The sequence below is a fragment of the Hemicordylus capensis genome, chromosome 6 (genome assembly GCF_027244095.1).
Source record: "Hemicordylus capensis ecotype Gifberg chromosome 6, rHemCap1.1.pri, whole genome shotgun sequence".
Taxonomy (NCBI): domain Eukaryota; kingdom Metazoa; phylum Chordata; class Lepidosauria; order Squamata; family Cordylidae; genus Hemicordylus; species Hemicordylus capensis.
This window is the reverse complement of record NC_069662.1, coordinates 69,771,166-69,792,323: the sequence shown is the minus strand read 5'-3', so window position 1 is coordinate 69,792,323 and position 21,158 is coordinate 69,771,166. Positions and strand designations below refer to the sequence as shown.

General features: G+C 48.4%; 2 protein-coding genes across 2 annotated transcripts; both read left to right on the top strand.

Moving 5' to 3' along the window:
* Nucleotides 1–1,780: 1,780 nt before the first annotated feature.
* On the top strand, nucleotides 1,781–4,366 carry LOC128331342 (leucine-rich repeat-containing protein 37A3-like). The gene is made up of 3 exons (XM_053264684.1): nucleotides 1,781–2,266; nucleotides 3,696–3,800; nucleotides 4,313–4,366. Exons 1-3 carry the CDS (start codon nucleotides 1,787–1,789, stop codon nucleotides 4,364–4,366), a joined length of 639 nt encoding a protein of 212 aa, XP_053120659.1. The 5' UTR covers nucleotides 1,781–1,786.
* Nucleotides 4,367–5,165: 799 nt separating this feature from the next.
* LOC128330775 (uncharacterized) lies at nucleotides 5,166–19,174 on the top strand. Its single transcript, XM_053264094.1, has 5 exons — nucleotides 5,166–5,200; nucleotides 6,337–6,473; nucleotides 7,844–7,933; nucleotides 11,990–12,260; nucleotides 18,997–19,174. Coding segments are annotated over exons 3-5 (330 nt in total). The 5' UTR covers nucleotides 5,166–5,200; nucleotides 6,337–6,473; nucleotides 7,844–7,931; the 3' UTR covers nucleotides 19,054–19,174.
* The last annotated feature ends 1,984 nt before the right edge of the window (nucleotides 19,175–21,158 follow it).

Below are 21,158 nucleotides of genomic sequence, written 5' to 3'. Positions count from 1 at the left end.
AAACTGAAGAAATGCATATCAGTAACTGTCGTTTAAAGGTAAAGTGTGCCACTTTTTTGACTCCTGGCTTTCTTTGGTAGAAAGTGGAGTGTGAGATGAAGCCTTTCAGCATCTTCCTCTCTCGCTGCTGCCCAATATAGTAGCAGCGGGGATCCGAACCGGCAACCTTCTGCTTGTCAGTCAAGCATTTCCCCGCTGCGCCACTTAAGGTGGCTCTGACTGCTCTTGACTTTCAGGCATAACCACACAACAGAGCGGGAGCCATACAGAGGCAATTTCTAAACGGGTTCCTCTTCTTAATAGATGTGTGGAAGGAGCATGCCAGAATACTGGTCTATCATCCTGCTCCTCTGCGCTGGCAGGCAGTCCTGCCACTGCCACTTCCTCCTTCCCTCCTCCTGGGTAGGGACTAAACCACCTGCTGCAGCCCCTTGCCTGAGATGCAGCGGGAAGGAAGGCTGGACTTCTTCTCTCTCGGGGACACTTGGTGCAGTTTGGGCTCACCTTGGCTCACCTGCCTCCTTTTGCTGCTGCCTCCTTTTCTGCCTGCTGGGAAAGCAAGGGACAGGAGTGGGGAGAGAGAAGAAAGGGACTCTGCAGCCAAGTGCCTGAGATGAATTCATGGCCCTGAAAGAGGGAGAGGAGGGGGCAGAGGCGATGGGATTGCTTGCCAGTGGAGCAAGAGGGATAGACCTGTGTGTGATTCACTGCTCTACTACAGGCCCATGTACTTATTATAAAAAGAGGCTCATTGTGCCTTGAACGTGGTCTAAGCTTGCTTATTCTATTTTATTGGTCTACACCTTTAAAGTGGTTTCAAGCCACCTAATGGCGCAGTGGGGAGGCAACTTGCCTCGGGAGCAAGAAGTTGCAGGTTTGAATCCCCGCTGGTATGTTTCCCAGACTATGGGAAAGACCTATATCGGGCAGCAGCGAGAGAGGAAGATGCTGAAAGGCATCATCTCATCCTGCGCGGGAGATGGCAATGGTCAACCCCTCCTGTATTCTACCAAAGAAAACCACAGGGCTATGCGGTCGCCAAGAGTCGACACCGACTCGACGGCACAACTTTAAAGTGGTTTCAAGCAGAGTCACTTTCCCCCTTCTGAGGGAACCCTGATAGAATTTTGAAAAGTGGGTGGAAGCTAAGGGTCTCCAATCGACAGTTCAGGTGGTACAAACGGATACAAGTTTGTCACGAGGAGAAAGCCTTGGGGATAGATCAGGAAATGCCTCTACTGGAGACTGTAATTAGTCCTTCAACACAGTGTTGCCAAATATCCTTCAGCCTCTACCTCATGCCTCCGATGAAGTAGATTCTTGCCTACAAAAACTCAGGACATTGTGTTAATGGAGCTACAAGGCTCTTTGTTGCTGTGATTTTGTCAGTCACACTTATAGACTTTCAAACAGCTAGAAACTTCCTTACAAAAAATAAAGCTGAGATGTATGGTGCTTCCAGCAGCAATAAATTGTGCAAGTTTCAGTGGAGTCTTGCTTACACAGACTCCCATCGGCTTCCATGCTGCTGCTTCTTCTCTGGCCACGCACTGATCAGAGACCTTGTGCTATTTTCTCAGCGCCACCTTAGGTTGCTATCTTGCTAACTGGTGCATCTTTGCTCTGCATGTCCTTGACAGGATGAAATGCAGTCACACATTTGTCCCTTTACAACTTCTCTTCTTGCAACTTGCTAATGATCTGAGCATCAGGTGCTTTTGGACATTGGATGATCCTGTTCTTTTCTTCTTGCTTCTAAGCAGAGAAAGATGAGGCTTTGAATAGGATGCAAAAAGAAGTAATGAGGGTGTTGGGAATCAGGAAGCTGAAGACCAGCAGTACACGGGGCAGGCCAAGGACAGCGTCGCTGCACAGGTCCGACCAAGCTGTTATGCAGTCCACACCTAGCATCCCCTGGTCGACAGCTACCATCATCCTGGATGGCGGAGCTCATGGTGAAACTCCCTGGCTTGAGGGAGACCATGATGAGGCTGACCTCAACAAGTGGCGATCTTCCCTTATCCCAGTCACGCTAGTGAGGAGCCGCTTAGCCCACGTGATCCATAGGCTCAAAGTAGACTGCACAGAGTCCAAGGTCCAGCTGGCCTGTGCTAAGATGATTTCCAGGCTCACGATGCTGCTGAACCTCTTCAGTGAGAGAGAATACGTCAAGGAGACGTCCTCCCTGTGGAAGTCATACTGCTGGCCTATGAAGAATGTCGCCAACCTGGCCACAGGAAATCCAAGAAAACGGGTGAATCCTGAGGTAAGGGGCAAACCTTGTCAAGCCTGAGGGGTTGTCAAGCCTACTAATGCATTGTCAGGAGGAGCTTGGGCAACGATCAGCTGACCTGGATGTGGCTCACTGGGCGTGAACAAGGGGAGGCAATGGGAGTTCACCTGGCACTGGCTTCTTGAAAGCATAGAGTCAAGCCATGAAACATTTGGGTTTGTCGTTCATGCTTTCTTTTCAAATTGCAATAAACTCTGTTCTGATTGAGACACGGCCTTTAAAAAGTGGTTGGGTAACCGATTCAGGCCATTTGAATTGGTTTTGAATTAATTTAAATATATTTCACGCAGAAAAGATCACACTCTTTTGCAGAATATATCTCATGCAGAATAATATCAATCTCTCACTTCTATCTGTAAAATAAGTCCCACGATATCCATTGCACTTGAGAACGACAATGCATTCGTTCTCACGACCAGTACTAGCCATGCTAGTGCCTCCCCACCTGGGCAGAGCTGCTCATGAGAACTGCCAGGATCGGTCCCAATCCCGGCACTCCTCGACTGGGTAGTCCAGGTGAGGTAGGAGGGTGTACATGCAGCCTCCTCCCTCACCATCTGGTCATGTGGGCAGCTGGGGTGCTGGCAGCTCCCTTCAGGCTGCTGGCAACCATTTTAATGATAGATGCCAAGGGAAGGAGCAACCCAGCCTCTAGGGTTTCTCCTTGCACAATGCTGCTGGTGTGGTGCTGCATTGTGGGATTCCTGGAGGCCAGGCTTTGCTTCCCCAGCCTCCAGATTGCTGCGCTGCTGCTCATCGCAGTGGCGATCATGTGGGTGGGGAGATGAATGGCAAGGTTGGGAGGGAATGGAGGTGATGAGGTGAAACCATCTGCTGGCCATTTGCTACCAATCTGTGATGTGAATGGAGGTTGTTACCATTTCTCCATGATGCATTCGGATGATGTCACTAACCATCACACAATTACACAGCACCATCTGCTGGCCATTTGCTACCAATCTCTGATGGTCTCAAAAGACTTGATTCCCACCATGGATTGGTAGCAAATGGTCAGCAGGTAATGCTGTCAAATTTCACAATGGCCAACAAACCCGTCAGATCACCCCTTGGAGAAATTGTGTAAACTTCCATTTTCAAATAGAGTTGTTCTCTCTTTGGCAATATACCCCATGTCTTGCATTCAGGAGAGTCCAGGCTTAATCTCTAGCATCTTAGTTAAGGCTTCAGGGCTGAGAGCAGCTGTAAAAAGGAGCAGACAGTACTGGGCTGAATGAACCAATGTTTGACTTGGTAGAAGACAATTGCGTATGTCCATATGAGAGCAAGTTCAACAGAGAGCAGTACAAGTGGTGTTTTTTATTCTGAGCGGGTTGTGGGGAGAAAAAGTAGAAAGACAAAAAAGCCCGTTTTCCATTTCCCTTTCCTTTGTCCCACCTTGCAGATTGCAAGAAAGGGAATCTCAGAATATGGCTATGGCAAAAGGCTATTTGCTTTTTCAGTGATTGCAATGATAACGATGATCATGGCAGTAATTTGCCTGTTTGAGGTAAGCTAAAATGCATTTTTAAGTTGGATTTATGAACTGCCATATCCAAGGGCTTGGGGTGGGAAGCGAATGTCCCACAAAGACACAGTCCCCTCCAACTGAGGAAGAACTACTTTCACACGGGATATGCCAAATACTCATACATTGTAGAGAGCTTTCATTTGAGCCAGAGTTCATCCTGCCTCTACCTCTGGTGAACTCAGCTGCTGTTTCTAATCCCAGAGCTCCGACCTGAAGCGTGCAAAGACAGCAGGGCCTCTGAGCACGTTCAGTGTCTTTCCCTCACCCCTGAATACCAACAGGCATGTCCTCACAACAAGGATTAGAGTTGGGAGATCCAATCAACAATGAGCTCCAACACCTCTCTTTTTTAGGAGCACTATCATGACAGGAATGCTAACAAACCAATTTCTTGGTTGACCACCCAAATCATTGGCTCTGGCCAGCTGCAGGAAATCTTTACGTGGTGGTTGGTTGCTCATGGTCTTTCCTCTCTTTTTCTTGACAAACAGATCTGTTCTCAGCTTTCTGCAATTAAGGATGGCACCACTCAAAGGAAACGGTAAGCCTTGCGCAGGAATGCCTGGTCTTCTGTGATTCTGCAGTCTTGGGACTCTACGCACAGGACCTGGTCTCAAGCTCAGGATTTGGGTGTCCACTTCCATGTTAAAAAAAGAAAACCATTTTTTAGGCCTTAAGGCAGTGGATGAAAAGTTGAAAGGATGCAAACAGTGTCTGTCAGATCCTCCAGTGTTCAGTGGGCAGAACTTCTGTGTGCTGCAGAAGTCTCTGGCCATGTTCTTCAGCTACCCACACACTCCCAGACTTCATATTCCAAAACCTCTCCTCCTAGTGTCATTATGCCTTCTCCATTTTTGACATTTCAGGGTACAAATCTATCCCATGTGCACCATTTGCACAACCCTTTTCATGTAGGGGGAAATTGGTACGCCAGCTGTGACTACCACTAAAAAACACATATCACCCATTTCTTTGAGAGAACGTTTCATTCAGTTTGTTCCATTCTCTCCCTCCTCCATCTCCCCTGCTAACTTGGCAAAGAGGCACCTTTTAACATGATGGTTCTCTTTATTTAGCAGGGGGAGAGTAACTGGCCCTATCCACCCCCAGCACAGTGCCTCCAGTGACTGTAGCTGGTCTCTGTCTTATGTTTCTTTTAGATGGTGAGCCCTTTGGGGATAGGGATCTATCTTATTTGTTTGTTCTATCTCTGCGTAAACCGCCCTGAGCCATTTTTGGAAGGGCAGTATAGAAATCAAATGAATAATAACTAAATAAATAAGCATTCCAAGGCAATGATCAGGCCTGGGTATCAATTTCTTCTTTTTATTCTCATTCAAAGGCCCTTTCTAGGCAGAAAGAAGAAAGGTGCAAAACAGGTAAGGAGATAGCTTATGTTCTCCCATCGTCAACAGAGATATGGATTTTCTGGAAACCTTTGTTGGCAATTCATCTGAAAAAATTTCCCAAGCAAATTTCTCCTCATTTGCTGAATATTTGTGGGGGTGGTTTTGCCCCAAAAGCCAATAAATACTGTAGAAATTTTCCTGATTCCCTAAATAGACTGAGATCTCATTTTGCAAGTTATTTGATCTGATTATGCAAGTTCTTGATTTAAAAAACCAACCACTCTACACCATCTTAACTTCCCTTCATTGTACCTCATATGATTTTCAAGTATCCAAACAGAAATTTTAGAAATAGACATTTTTGTCCTCACCACAGCAGTATTCTTCACTTGACCTTTTTTCTGAAGGAGGCGATCTTCCATTCACTTTTCTGTGAAAGTGAATGTTATGTCCACTTAGAAACTATTTGATGATGAGAACTAAAGCTGCTCCTTGTCCCCGCGATGAAGACTCCTCCTCCTGCCCACAGAGGCACATTTCTTCCTCTGTATGGCCCCAATCTGGGTTCTTCCCTTTGGCATTCTAATGTCAAGAAATGGTGGGCATTACTATCATATATCCAGGATGTTTTCTAGACGGCAGTCAAAGATGCTCTGTATAGAACCTGCAAATCAATACAAGCTGAGAGTTTACAGAGAATCCAGACCCTCCCCAAGATTGGTGCTGATTTTTCTCCTGGGATCTGATGGGGAGGTCACGTGGGGAAAAGGCCCTTGGTGCAATGTTTGCTGCACCCCCCTGTTGGCCACTCCTTGCTTTTGGTGATTAGCTCACATTCACCAGCAAATGAATTTGAAAAGGGGTGGGTTAATAACGAGAAGCAAGAGGTGGCCAGCAGGGGGCGCAGTGAAAATCGCACCAGCAGCCTCCTTCCCATGTGACCTCCCCATCAGATGCCAGAAGAAAAAAGCAACCATCTGCAGGAGGCTCTGGATTCTCTGTAAACTCTCAGCTGATATTCATTGGCAAGCTCCGTTTGTAGCATATTTTACTGTCATCTAGAAAACCTCTAAATAATGGCATGATAGCCACCCCAAACCCTGAAGTTGGTTTGTTGTGACTCATTGTCACGAGATTGTGACCCACGGACCCCTTCTTCTGCTCAGTCTTCCAGTGCAGGTTCTCCAGGGCTCGATAAGCCTCTTCGGCTCAAGGATTTGTATCAGAGTGTGGATAAAGTCGGGGGAAAGGAACAGCATGATGAGGAATCCTCAGGAGACAAGGCTATATTCAGCTGGGAGAGGTATAAACGAAAGGAATATTCTCAGATCTGCATGAGTTACAGAACATCCTATCTCTGATTGCTCCCACACTAGCCCTTTCCTTCAGAATCACTCTCTTTCAGTCACTCACTTGTTACAGAGAATCTAGATGACGTCATTTCTAGCCTGTTGCGTTCCGATGTTTTCAGCATCCCTCTCCTGTCCTCCCCCCCCCCCGGTGGACAGGCATTGCATTATTGAGGCTGTGCGTGGGAATGGGCTGTGCTTAATATCCGCTTTCATAGCCTGGGCACTGTCCAGATTACATGCTACAACCGTGTCACTACTGCCCCTTCAGTGTGCTTCCGTCCTGCCTGTGTTTCGGCATCGCGGTCCCTGCGCTGTCAGCAAGGTGGCGTTCTCGTTTCTGATGTCCAGGGGCGTCCCGCTAATAGGGAAAGGGAGATGAATGCCTCCTGGCCCACAGCCTCGGAGGGCCCCCCGCCACCCGCCCAGTCCTCGCCCTCTCCATTCTGCCGTGCAGCATGCCTGCAAGGGAGTGCAAAAGTAGCTGCCTGCCTGCCTGCCATCTCTCTCCCTGCTCCCTCGCCCATGCAGCATGCCTGCGAGAGCGAGAGGGAGCTGCTGGGAGCCCGAGGTCATGGAAGGAGGGAGAGAAGCAAACTTCCCCTTGGCGAAGCTTCCTCCTCCCCGACAGGCTGAGGCCGCTGAGAAGAATGGTTTGGATCGCTGCTGAGCTCTGTCCTGTTGTTGCGGGAGGGGGGCGATTCTATCTGCCTTCTATTGCCCAGGCTGGATCTGGAGCTGGAAGAGGGCGGGAGACACTGTCGAGAAGACAAGAACAATTAAGCCCCCACCCCGTTCATGTTGTTTTGCCCTAGTATTCTCTTCGCTTCAAGAGACAGTTAATGGCTTCCCCATTGGAACCGTTTGCCTGTCATTCAGCTGTAAAGCTGAATCAAATGTGGGACTTCGGCACTGGGCATAGATCTTTGTGCCCTCCCCCTGGCTTGTAGAAGCAGAAGGAATTGTGCAAACCTGGAAAGACATGATGCCATACTCTTTCATGTACGTCATTGATTCCAGTTGCAGGATTTCGCCTTACTTAGCACACCATTTGGATTTGCTCTTTCTAAAAGTGTAGCCAGTACCCTGTTCTCGATACAAGCGGTTCATCGCTAAGGCTATCTCTTTTCGACCACTAACACAATCTTGGCCATGATGCGAACCACTTTTGCAGGGCAAATTATTGCAGTGTCGCTGTGCCAATACAGCCAGGTTCATAACAGCCAAACAGTCTTGGAGACATGATACCCAGTTGTGAAACCATTGGAGACCCTATTACTGCTCTGCAAGTGCCACATAACTTTGGCTCTTCTCTCTTTGTCAGAGTGCCACCAGCACCACCTAGCCTGCCAGGTCCACCAAGCCCGCCAGCAGTAGAACAATCGCCTCCAAGAAGGCCCAGCTCAAGAAGAATGTAAGTAATGGTGGTATTCTATCCAATGAGGCTATTCTCACGATGGAGGAAAACCGGGCGAAAGGAGCCCGGCCCTGTTTTCCATCCTCGTGAGACTCACCAGGCTCGCGGGTGAGCCCAGTGATTCTCTGGCAGCTAGCCCGCCAATGTAGCCCTCCTTTCAACCCAGCTGAGTGAGTGCTCCACTAACCCGGGTTTTCTGATCGAGTGGCATCTTGGCATGGCTCCGTGCCACGGCCACACACAAGGAGACCTCCGCCGGGAGGCTCAAACAAGCCTCCTGATCCCGGGGTTCTCTCCAGTATTCCTCCATACACTCGCGTGGCTCATTCTGCTAACAAGCAGAAGGTTGCTGGTTCGAATCCCCGCAGGTACTATATGGGGCAGCAGCAATATAGGAAGATGCTGAAAAGCCATCATCTCATACTGCGTGGTAGGAGGCAATGTTAACCCCTCCTGTATTTTAGCCAAAGTAAACCCCAGGACACTGTGGACTCCAGAAGTCGAAATCCACTTGACGGCACACTTTACTTTACTTTTATTTTTGTGAGACTGCTCCCCCGTTCTTTACATTTTGAATGCCATTTTGAATACGTTTTGAATGCCAAATCACTACTTTGGGGGCAAATGGCCGCTTTGGTATGGTGGGGCAAATTTTCACATGGATAGAGCACAGTAGGAAAGTCTTGACTCTGCCCCTCGCTGCACAACACATTCCCAGATTGGGGCCCCCTGTGACAGAGTTCAAAGGGTCTGCTTCCAGGTTGCACTTGTCTTCTCATGATGGCTCTCATGTCATGTGCAGGTTGGCCATCATTTGCTCACCAGGGCGCTTTCCAGATTGTGAGCCGTGCACCGCAAAAAGCGGTGTAAACTGCAACGTTTTGTGGCGCCAAATTCAACCGACATTAGAGAGCCATTATAAGGGGGAAAGCCTCCTACAACGGGCAGACACAGCTATTATTTTATTTTATTTTTGCAATGCAGACGCAACATTATAGGGCTGTGACACAGCAATAAAATCCAAAAGGCGGCGTCGGAAATAGGAAAGGCACCTTCCTTACAACACAGGGGCTGTGATGTCAAAACACAGGCTCCACAGAAGCACACTGAAGGGACCCTTTGTGACAGTGTGATAGCGTGCAATCCGGAAAGCGCCCTGTTCACACACTTGGAATCAGTTCTGCATTTCAAGCACAATGACAGCAAAGGCTTCTGCTTGCAGAATAACAGTCCCGTTTGAGTGCCCTGCCCTTTGCCGGCCAGATGTCATTTCACCTGCCAGCCACTCCTGGCTCCCCGCCACCCTCCCTCCCTGTCTCCATGACCTCCTTCGCTCTTCCCCATTGGGGATGGGTTTTTGAACTGCAGGTTCAGCAGTGAGGAGGGTGAAAAGGGAGCTGGTTCCTCCCACACTGCTGATCTGCAGTTCAAAGTCCCTCCGCATGGCAGTGAAGAGGAATGGGTGCATGAAAGAGGCAGTTCTGGCCTTGTCCCCGGATGCTGCTGTCAGTGTCAAGGGTGTGGCCGGCAGCGCATGGACCTCACCTCGGGCAGCATCGGCACTGGAGCTGACACTGGATCTAGCGCTACAGCTGAGCGACTTTGGAAAAGCTTCTGTCTTTGAGAAGTAATTGCCAAGTGATGACCAAATGAAGAGGGAGGAGAAGAATGCCGCCTCGAACCCCATTAAGTTTCTGAACTAGAGGGACCAATGGTCTGACTCAGTGGAAGGCAACTTCCTATGTAACTATGTTTAGGCCTCTCTTTAAGAGGGAGGAGAGGGCGCAGTGGGAAAGCACCGCAGCCAATCAAATGGAAAAGAGTGGCTGACATCCCGAGCAGCAAGAGGCTGCTCCTAACTCATCCAGAATCTTCCCAAGCAGCAGAGTGCGCATGCAGCAGGAGGGAGGAGTGATGTTCACTGTTCTCCCTGCCTCTGTCATTATCCATTGCCTGCAAAAAGAGGTCCCTGAGGGATTTCTGGAAGGATGTACTTTCCGGATTGTAGGTATGTCTCAACTTTGAGATTCATATTTCAAAACACTTGATGGACATTCTGCCATCCATGGATGTCTCTCCCTCATGTGACTTCTGAACCTTGCTGAGAAGTAAAGTGTGCCGTCAAGTCGGTGTTGACTCCTGGCAACCCCAGGGGCGCAATTCCAGTGCTTGCCCTAGGCGCTCTTTGCCCTAGATACGCCCCTGGGGGAGGGGAGCAATTCTGGCTGCTCTTTCCTGCCCCCATCAGTGCTCTTTACCTTCCTATGACGAATCTGTATGCAGTTGATGCAAGAATGCAGCCAGCCAGCAGGGCAGGCAGACGCTGTGTGGCCTGCTGGGCAACAAACAGAAGCACACAGCAGCAGAACACAAACTACGGAACAGCAGCATGAAAACACCCAGCAATTGCTGCTGCGAGTCTCCCTGCCACGTGGACCCAGCTTGTTGCGGGCGGCCCAGACAGCTCTCGGGCCTGGCCTGCGCTCTCCACCATCCAATGGGAGCACCCACCCGCCGCCCCCGTCCCACGCTGCCCAGAGATCTCGTGTGAGTGTGCTGCTGCTTCAGCCTGTGCAAGTGAGTGGAGGGGTGCGGGTGCCACTGGTCCGCTCGCCGGCCACCTGGGATCCGGAGATACCGGGACCCCCCAGCGGCGCCCGCTGGTTGAATCTTGTGATGGTGGGGCATGGAAATTGCGCCCCCTTCAGGTGTCACCCAGAGCACGTGCCCTGGCTGCCCCACCCTGGATCCGCCTCTGCCCTCCGCTCCGGAACAATCTGGCTGAGTTAGGAGCAGATTTTCTGGTTGCTGCTCTGGATATCAGCCTGTAATAAATTTAAGGTGGTGATGAAGATGATGATGATGATGGTGATGAAGAACTTTGTTAGGTATCCCATAACAAATTGTTGTCTGGGCGCCTCACAACATGAAATGAAAACATATAACACATTAAATCATAAGAGACCAAAAGGGGCAGGGGTGGGGGTGGGGAGAGGAAATACAAAATGCAATACAAAGACATTTTAAAACTCTTTTAAAATCAGTTTTAAAAAATCAAATTTGAAAATCAAAATTTTAAAAGCCCGACAGAACAAAAAGGTCTTTAAGTGGCATCTAAAAGAAGAAAGTGAGGAAGCCAGGCGAAGCTCACTCGGGAAGCTATTCCATAAATGGGGTGTCACCAGCCAAAAGGCCCTCTCCCTAGTAGCCACCCGCCTCACCTCCTTTGGCAAGGGCACTCAGAGGAGGGCCTCTGAAGAAGAACTTAAGGTCCTGGTTGGGACATATGGAGCAAGGCACTTTGAACTTTGGGGCCGAAGTCCAGGGCCTCCACCGGTGTTCTCTCTAACAGGGATTCCCAGATGTTGTTGACCACAGCTCCCAGAATCCCCAGCCAAAGGCCATTGCAGCCAAAGGCTATTGCTGGGAGTTGTAGTGAACAGTATCTGGAAATCCCTGCTAGAGGCAACACTGGCCTCCACACCCCTTGGGGGCCCCCAAATCCTTTCTAGTTTGTTTTGGGTGGTGTGGTCTCCACTGGCCCTCAATGGACCAGGCACTCAAGTATAACTGTGACCTGTTTCAGGTGCTTTAGAGAGAGATGGGGGAGAGATATGTGGGATGGGAATATGTTAAGTTGTGTGTTGAAACATTTCTGCTAGTGCATATCTGCATAAGTGTATCTGTTTTATATTCTTACATTCTTGTGAGTTCAGTTGATGTTTGTGCCCTCAAGAACCCACATATTAAAAATATTGCATGTGTCACTGTGTGTGTGTGTGTGTGTGTGTGTGTGTGTGTGTGTGTGTGTGTGTTTGTGTGTGTGTAGGGGGGATGATGCTTAAATTGCAGGGTGGGGGTGAGGGGTTGGGAGCTCCAGAAACCTTTAGGTCCAGGCTCCAAAATTACCTAGGTGCACCTTTGCCTCTGATAGAGCACAGACTGTTTGGAGTAAAGGTGTATCTGGTTGGTTTGTGTAGTGCTGTAAGCAAATGTGCTCAGGCTGGCCTAGATGCAGCAGATTCTCTTTAATGTCTGTTTTCATTCTGTCAGGTCCACAACACCACCCCTGTTTGGACCTCCATCTGCACCTCCATCCACACCTCCATCCGTACATCGGTCTGTACGTCCATCTGCACCTCCATCCGTACATCAGTCTGCACTTCCACCTGTACCTCCATCTGCACCTCCATCCTCACCTCCATCCGTACATCGGTCCTTACCTCCATCTGCACCACCACCTGCACCTCCATCCACACCTCCATCCGTACATCAGTCCGTACCTCCAGCTGCACCACCCCCTGCACCTCCGCCTGTACATGGGGTAAGTTAATGTAGAGTAATCTGGTCCTGCTTCTTCCTTTCATTAACCTGGTCATTTTAGAGCTGGTCTGTAAGACAGCCTAGTACAAAGTACGGTTGTCAGATACATTTTTTTCAAGGTAGCTAATTTGCACAACCTTTTATTCATGCCAGTTGACTCTACCCTACATGAACCATCCACTCCCCCTTTGAGCAGACTTAATATGCTCTGCATGCATTGCAATATACTTAGGCTTAAAACAATCACAAATGAATCAGTTCCCACTAAGACATAGTCAGAAAAGAAATGGAATCTCTGCTTGTTAAAGGTGGGCCAGAGAAAGTTGTTTTGAGTACTTCACCCACTCCCAGTCTCTGTCCGGAATGTACTGTAGGAAGGCTGGCAGCAATCCTGGACAGGCAGGTGCCTGCCCTTTTCCTGCCAATGCTGCCAGGCCTGTCCCCCCGCCGCCCGACGAGGTCTCCTCTGCCAGCACCGGGTCTCCCTACACACATACTGCTACTGCCGCTGCCTCCTCCTCTGATGGCAGGCTTGTCCCCGGCTGTGCTGTCCCCGGCCGGCCATACCCCTTCCACCCTGTGTCAGGACGCCAATGCTGGAGGCGTTTCTGGGGCTGAGCAGCATGTGTGGCGCATCCAACTGGAGAGTGCATTCTGTGTTGGCCCAGCTGGGGGCTTCTTTGCCCTGCTTGCCAGGGAGAGGAAGGAAGAACCCTACAGGGCCGGCGCAAAAAGCACTCGCCAACTGAACGGGCCATGCAGATACGTAATCAGGTTGGGGCAGGCAGGGCACGTGCCCTAGGCGCCAGTTGCAGGGGGGCGCCAAGTGCTTGCCATGCCCCGCACCCAAGCACCACAGTTGTGTGTGGTTTTTTTCCAGAGTTTGTTTGTTTGTTTGTTTGTTTTGGAAAATCCCCCCTGCTGGGTGCCTACTGCCACCCCACTCACGCAGCCGCACAGGTCACACAACAGAGATCTGAGTCCCAGCGGAGAGCCTGCGCCCCCGACCCTACCCCCCCAGAACACTGACTTTCCGATTATTTTTAGGGAGCGTTTGCTGCCTGAAAGCGTCTATTCCCCTTTCTCTCCCTCCAGAGAGGGAGAGAAAGGGAAAATAGATGCTTTCAGACAGCAAACCTGCCCTGAAATTAGACTGAAGAGCTCGCTTTAGCTCTTTAGAGCTCGAGGCCACACCCCTTTGCATGTGATGTCATCATGTGATACTTCACATGCAAAAGGGCGTGGCCTAGAGCTCTAAAGAGCCAGAGGGAGCTCTTCAGTCCCATTTCAGGGTAGGCTTGCTGCGTGAAATCACCTCTTCACTCCAAGATGTGCTTCTTATTCAGTAAACAAAATTTTGCAGGCAACCCCTCTCCCCATCCAGCTCAAATCCAATCTTCCTTTCTTTGGGTAGGCTTTTCTCTGTGCTCTGTTGTTGGAGGAGATTAGAGGGGAGGGGGGCAGAAGAGGGTAGGTCCTTAGCTGTGCTGGTTTGCCCTTCCAGCAGCTCATGGGTAATAGTTTTGCTGTCTGCTTTCGTGGAATAGGGATTTGCAAAAATAAATTGCTTTGAATTATTTTGTAGAAGGCATAACTCTTATGCCAGTAGTGGTCATGGTTTATCTTTAGTGATGTATTATAAAACTGTATTGAGTTGTTTGCACTGGGTTTTATGCTGTGTGTGTCCAGACAGTCAACAGTTGATGGTGACATGCTAGAGGGCTTTTTTCATCTTCATTCCACATATTAGCTGTAGAAGCTGTCTCAGGGCTAAGATGTGCATTCTACAACAGACACATGTAATACTCTCTTGGGTGTGGGTGGTTGTGATTCGAATTACACATGGCCACTGGAAGTTGGAGTTTCAGCAGAGAAATGGGTGGAGTGTTTTTTTACCTCTGGCTGCTTTTTTCTCACATGGATAGAGAAGGAGCCTTGAGAGGGCAACATTAAGGAGGAAAAAAATAACTGCTGGGGGAAAATATCATGATCCTTTGCTTTTTGTCCCTTTGCTCAGACGTATAGTTTTTCACTAGCTGATTTTAATTAAAAAGCAAAACAGTTGAGGTGACTGGTACCTGCATCTATTGCATAATGTTGATTTGCCTCACTGTTCCACTGTAGTGCTGTTAGTGCAACTAACCGTTCTCAGCGTGCAACTGTTGACACTTATAGATGCTCTGCAACGCTTTCTTTTTTCCTTTTGGATTGTAGCACTGTGTTCTGCTTCCTCCTGTTGTGGTCCAGGCTGATTTATATACTGAATATGCTCATTAGCTAGCATACAAAATGAGGCCTGTCTCATAGTGTCACCAAGTGACCAAGTTCTTTTATATAGTGACCATGTGGGATCTGGACGCAAGGAAGAAAGGAGATCAAACCAAACCTAAATAATTTAATATGCTTTATTGAGTATAAAAGAATAACAACATCAATCTAACTGAGCAGAAAGCAGAACATTCTATCAATATTACTAACAGTATTTCAACCCTAACCAGCAACAATATTCACCCAGTGTTCCTAACTAACATATGTGTGTGTATCAAATCTTCCTAGAGCCTAATACAACTCAGATACAGATGGAAAAAGGTGTGGGGGGTGGAGGTAATGAAGGCTGAGGGCTGGCATGGTTTGGGGAGATCAGGAATTAGTAGAGGGACGAGGGGAAAGGAGAAGAAGGGGAAAGGATGGAGGGATCCAAGGCTTGTAGAGGCAGCATATTACCAGGATCAGAGGCTTGAGAGTGGTGGATCTTTCAGCTGAAGGAGAGAAGCTGTTGGCTGGAGACAAGAACTTTTGGATCAAGCATGCAGTTTGCTCAGAGCATGGCTGAGAGTCAGAGCACCATGGCTGGGGAAGTCTTGACTTCTCACTGCGCAGTGGAAGTCACAGACAGTTCCTGCCCATAGACAGAGTTCCTGCCTCTAGCCCCGCAGCTTGGGCAGCAAACCCTTGGATTGCTCATGAGCAGATATTGCTTGTAGGCACAAGATTGTGTGTAGGCACAAGACTGCCTGTAGGCAAAAGACTGCTAGTTCTCTTTCCAGTAAGCCTGTTCTTTATAGTGGTATTTTCCTTTGATCTCTCATAGAGTCTATTCAAATCTCCTCACCTTTTTCTGGGTCCCCAAAAAGGTGATAACTTGCTGTTACCTTCTGGATATCATCTTTTAATTATTCAGCCAGTCCAGAGAGATCTCAAGCTCATCTTCTGTTAGCTACTGTCTTGAGGAGGGGACATTGCCCAAAGCAAATCTGCATCTCTGAGTTGCAAATGGGCCCCTTCTCTTGTCCCTGGTTTTCTAGCCTGATCCCAAAAGGTGTTAAAGGTCAGGAGTTAGTGAGAGCATTAGTTCTATTTGTGTGAGACAGCAATGACGTTATTTCTTGTGTACCTCTATCTAGTGTGTCATTCTAACAAGAGAATATTTAAAGTAATATAAACAGGGGTACATGTGTGAGACGAGTTAATCAATACATTTGACTGAGGCAGAAGCATCCTGTCAGTGAGGAAAAGGGATAATTTCAGCAGTGTGAGACTGGTCATTAAGCCTGACCCATTGAGTCTCTTGTGAGTTCCACAAACACTGATAACCAATGCTAGATTACCCCTGCCTTTACAAATCATTTACCGGGCAGTCATGAGATCTGGGCATCATGTTCACCTCAAGTTCAGGCATTTAATTGAACTCTTAATATAAAATGAAATCAGACACAGGCCTGAATTCCATAGACTTCTGGGTTGGTACCTCTGAGTCTAAGGTTGGGGTACATGTGCCCCAACACTCCAGGGGGTGTTGAGTGGGTAGTTTACCACTCCACCAGATCTATGAGGCAATTAGAAAGGGCTAAGGCTTCTCCTACAAGGTAAAACCATGAGGGGGGGCAGGGGCGTAAGAAGGCTGGAGTGGGCCCAGAGACAAAATTTTAAAATGGGCCCCTCACTGACACACACACACACTTCACAATAGATAGTCATGTGACTTGCCTGTGGGGCACGCCTGGAGGCGTGGGGCCCCCCAGGCAGCTGCCTACCCTTGCCTAATAGTAGTTACGCCCCTGAGGGGGGCATATAGACTACAGATGGCTTTCTGGGGTTCTGTACCTTGTCTACAACTTCATTTCTTTAGCAATAGCAATAGCACTTACTTTTATATACCGCTCTATAGCCAGAGCTCTCTAAGCGGTTTACAATGATTTTTAGCATATTGCCCCCAACATTCTGGGTACTCATTTTACCGACCTCGGAAGGATGGAAGGCTGAGTCAACCTTGAGCCCCTGGTCAGGATTGAACTTGTAACCTTCTGGTTACAGGGCGGCAGTTTTACCACTGCGCCACCAGGGGCTCTTCTTTATGTGCTTTATTAAGGCAGCCCCCATTCCATCAAGGAGGGGAGGCTTATTCAGTAATTGGCAATAGCCTGTGGTGGTGCATGTTTATGAAAATAAATGCAAAATCAAAATATGGTTAAGTTGCGAAGAATAAATATATTTAACTATAAAGGTCATAAAAAGGAAATATGCTGGAAGCTAACGATAGCATTTTTAGTTTGTTAAAAATGGAATTTGTGATTTAAGTCTTGTCTTTTAAAAGAGTTGACTATTAAAATGTGCAGTAAATCATGTGTAATTGAAAAAGGGTTGTAATTGTAAACGTAAGTGCAAAAGGTTGTTCTACATCTGAAAGTTGAAGGCACTTTCTAGAATTTACAATAAGTTTTTCATTTACTGCCAGGCATGCACACCAATGTAGAAACAGACTTGTATTAAGGTGCATAAACAATGCAGTCACCAAAAGAAACCTGAAAAAGCTTAATATGCAGAGACCGCTTCTATGAGCCGGATGAATACAGGTGTAATTGATGGATTTCTTTGTGACTTTTCCTGAGAGCTAGCATAGTGTAGTGGTTAGAGTGTTGGACTAGGCCTGGGAAGACCTGAGTTTGAATCCTCATTCAACCATGAATCTCACTGGGTGACTTTGGACCAGTCATGTATCTCTCGGCCTAACCTACCTCACAGGGCTGATGTGAGGATAAAAAAAAACCCCATGTACACCACTCTGAGCTCCTTGGAAGAAGAGCGGGATATAAGTGTAAATATAAATTTAAAAAATGGGCACATGGATGAACAAAATCTCTCTTCCTATGCTGTTTGCTCTGATTGATTGGAAGGGGAAAGGAGGGGACAGTTTGATTAACATTCCAGAATTGTTCCTAAGTGTACCCCTTATGAATTAATGTATTAGTTTCTCTCTCTTCCTTGCCCTAACCTTGAGATTCCCCAGCAATAGCCCTGCCTGCTCATTTTGTGTATCTTACTCTGAAGATGGAGTGGTTTGTTTTGTTTGTTTTATTGCGTGTTGTAGCTGTATGTGCATGTAGGCTGACTTGTGTTTTGGAGGAGGCACTGAGGCTGTAAGGCCCCACTCTGAATGCAGGTGTGCGCACACTGCCTCGATAGTGGTTAGAGTGCTGGAGCAGGACTGGGGAGCCCCGGGTTCAAGTCCCCATTCAGCCATGAGACTTGCTGGGTGATTCTGGGCCATTCACTTCTCTCTCAGCCTAACCTACTCCACAGGGTTGCTGTGAGGAGAAACTGAAGTATGTACACTGCTCTGGGCTCTTTGGAGGAAGAGCCGGATAGAAAAAATGTGAATGCTGCTGCTTGGTGGCAGATAGCAGCTGGCGGGGGGGGGGGGGAGGGGGGTTGCTAATACACACTGCTGGATTTGGAATGCAATGAACATGCTGATCAGGGAATGTAAGGACTCCATCCAGTCTCCAGTCCCTTTCTGAATAGTTGATAGGTGTGGTGATTCCTGCTTTCTGAAGAAGGCTGTATCTGTGCTGCGTCAGCAATTTGCTTCACTGAAAGCATGTAAGGTGCAGTTTTAATGTTCAGTTAGTGCCATCATTTGTTAATTCAAAGATGAACAAGCTTGACTTTTATTTTTTGAGGTGATATTATGGTGAAGTAATCTGAAAGAGGAGTGTCAGATATTTGGGGGGTGGGGGGCGCAATTTCAGTGCTTGCCTTAGGCGCTATTTGCCCTAGCTACGCCTCTGGGGCCAAGTCACAACAGGGAAGGAGACAGGTGCAGCATCAGGTAGTGGGGGGGGAGGGTTCCCTGGGGGGAGGCTGCACCCGGGTGGGGCCCACGGCCGAGGGGCAGTCCCCCCTACTCCATTTCCTTCTCAAACAAAATTTGTGGGGTGGAATCCAGAACTGCATTTCTAGCACCTGAACAGCCTTCCGTTTTTCAGACCTGAGCACCAGATCTAGGAAGGGATCTGAAGAAGACATCTGCTTTTGCAAAACATTTTTCTGACATATCTTTAGTTATGAAGGGAAACGGGAGCGCACACAGCTCCCAAACCTGGGTAGGACCCGTCTCCTACTCGAATTAGAATTGTATAAACCAGCCCACTATGAGGAATTATGGTTTTGCAACCATTTCAGTCTGCAGGAGACCAGGTTTAGAGCGGGAATGCTGCAATACACCTTGTATGTGTACCTGCAATCCTGTCAAAATCTGTGAGAGCCAGAATTGGGCTGTGCTGGCAAACCACAAAGCAAGGTTTGAAGGTTATGGAAAAGCAATTGTGAAAACCAGCCCACAGTTTCTAGTTTGCCATTGTAATGGCAACAAAGAAATGTCTCCCCGATTCACTGGGGGAAACCCAATTTACTGAGTGCATTTTAATTTAATGATTTTATCTACTTCATATTTTCAGAAGTTTGGGTGCAGGAAGCGAGGCGGGAGGAAACGAAGGTGGAAGAAGCGCAACTGAGGAGGGAGAAAGTAGATATTGAAAAGACCAACCTTTGTTATTTTTGTAAATTATTATTGTTGTTGTTGTTACTGTTATTGTTGTTATTATTATAATTAAAAATACATACTTCTGAAAGACACACCTCTTCTTCTCCTCCATGGTCTCTGCAGCAAGAGTTCTGCTTATGTACAGAACAACATTTGGAAGCTTCGGAGGTTTTGTAGAGCATTCTGGTTCCTGCTCTGAAATGGGGAGACCTGTGCACCATGCGTGCCTCTAGGGCAGGAAGAATACTCCTGTCCCTCAGTTACTTGACAATCATAACTCTAGCAGCATAACTCTAGCAGCAGCAGGGGCAGATCCGCCTGAGGACTTGCTCACCCACCATTCGCTGCCTCTGCTGCAGGCCCCCACCCGCCACTGGCCTTTGTGACCTCTGCTCACTGCCACTGTTAAGGCTTGCTGGCTTCTCTTTGCCAGCTGCAACACAGTATAATAATGTCACTGCCCAGCACCTGTTATCCCTGAGATGGGCTCATACCAGAGTGATATCATGTTACAGCCAGCGAAGGAAAGGAAAGTGGCTGCGACTGTAGTGGTGAGCAGAGGCCAGTGGCAGGTGGGCGGGCTGTGGTGGCAGTGATCGTGGCCACGGGGAAGCCCCTCTGACTCCACTACAAAGGAGAATTACAAGACGCTAACACCAGCTGGAGAAGGAGCAAACGTCTCCTTAATAGGGCTGATGGATCCTGAACCCGCTTTGCACGGTGCCAGCTAGACTCCAACGCCGGCCGGCCGGACCGGCTGCTGACACTTCCCATCCAAGCCTCCGAAAGGCACTATGAGATGTGGGGGCGGTGCTGGCAACCCTCCCTCTGTGCGGGGTGCCTTTACAAAAGGCTTGGTAAGGCTCTGATTGGGAGCTTCCCATCCCAACTTTGCAAAGCCGTTTGCAAAGGTGTGATATGGTGGGGGCTGCCAATCCTCCCTCCTCAGGGGGAGTCTTTGCAGAGCTTTGCAAAGGTCCCATAGGGACCTTTGCGCAGTGTCTAGAGAGAGGCACCATGAAGGAAGAGAAGGCTGATAGCAGCTTCCCCTCCTTAGCAGCGCACTTCCAGCACCTTGCGAAGATCCAGTGGGGAGACCCCCACGTAACCTGTGAAAGGCTTTGGTGTACGGGCTTAAGGAGAGGAGGCTGCTTGGTGGCAGCAGTTTCTCATTGCCCAGCCCCCAGTGGCCAGTCTTGAAAGTGTTGGGAATTCTCTCTGGTAAGAGAATCCCTTTTTCATTACAGCAGAGTGCACAGAGGCACAACACAGCGGAATTTGGTTAGGCATGCGTGTATGCTGAGAATAAAGTAACTTGGAGCCAGTTCATAGTTTCAAGTCAATATATATGGCATTTATTAACGAACTCCATTCTAGATAGGAAAGTGAGGGGTTAGGATCTCTAATCTAGCTAGCTAGCTGGATACAGATGGATTCTGCATCTCTGCACACATGGAGCAGGGAGAAGAGCTTGCATGTTGCAAGGTAGAAGGAAAAGGAAGAGAAGGGGGAGAGAAAGGAAGTGGCTGGAAGGAAAGAAGTGTCCCTGAGAGTAGCAATCTACATTCCAATGGGATAGTGTCAGAGCAGTAGAGAAGGGATGACCAGTGTCTTGACCCTCTAGCCCTCTGACTCACTAGTTTGTCCTCCACTGTCTTTGAGACAAGAGACTGTGCAAAGTCCTTCACTTCCAACAGAAAGGTGGCCAAGGTAATGAGAAAAGGCTGCCAACTAGGAAACGGTCTCCTCAACCTGTGCCCCTTTAAATGCTGTGGAGGGTGTGAGGCTGTCATAGCTTTCCTCAGGTGAACAAGAACCTGGGTCTGCTCCTACTTGGCAGGGAGAAAGTCCCGGAAGAGTAAGCTGAGTTTAGATCAGGGATGCTCAACTCTGGTCCTCCTGTAGAAGTTGGCTTTCAACTCCCATAATCCCTGTCTATTGGCTACTGTGCCAGGGGATTATGAGAGTTGTCATCCCAAAACAGCTGGGGGGCCTCAGTTGAGCAGGTCTGCCTTAGAGGTATCAAGTGTTCACAACACCTCTGACCACTGGCCGAGTAATTTGTCCCTCAGAGTT

Coding starts and splice junctions, on each gene's coding strand:
- LOC128330775 (XM_053264094.1), top strand. Junction 12,261..18,996: donor CACCTCCGCCTGTACATGGG/GTAAGTTAATGT, acceptor TCATATTTTCAG/AAGTTTGGGTGCAGGAAGCG.
- LOC128331342 (XM_053264684.1), top strand. CDS start 1,787: ATGCAAAAAGAAGTAATGAGGGTGTTGGGAATCAGGAAGCTGAAGACC. Junction 2,267..3,695: donor GAAAACGGGTGAATCCTGAG/GTAAGGGGCAAA, acceptor CCCACCTTGCAG/ATTGCAAGAAAGGGAATCTC. Junction 3,801..4,312: donor CAGTAATTTGCCTGTTTGAG/GTAAGCTAAAAT, acceptor CTTGACAAACAG/ATCTGTTCTCAGCTTTCTGC.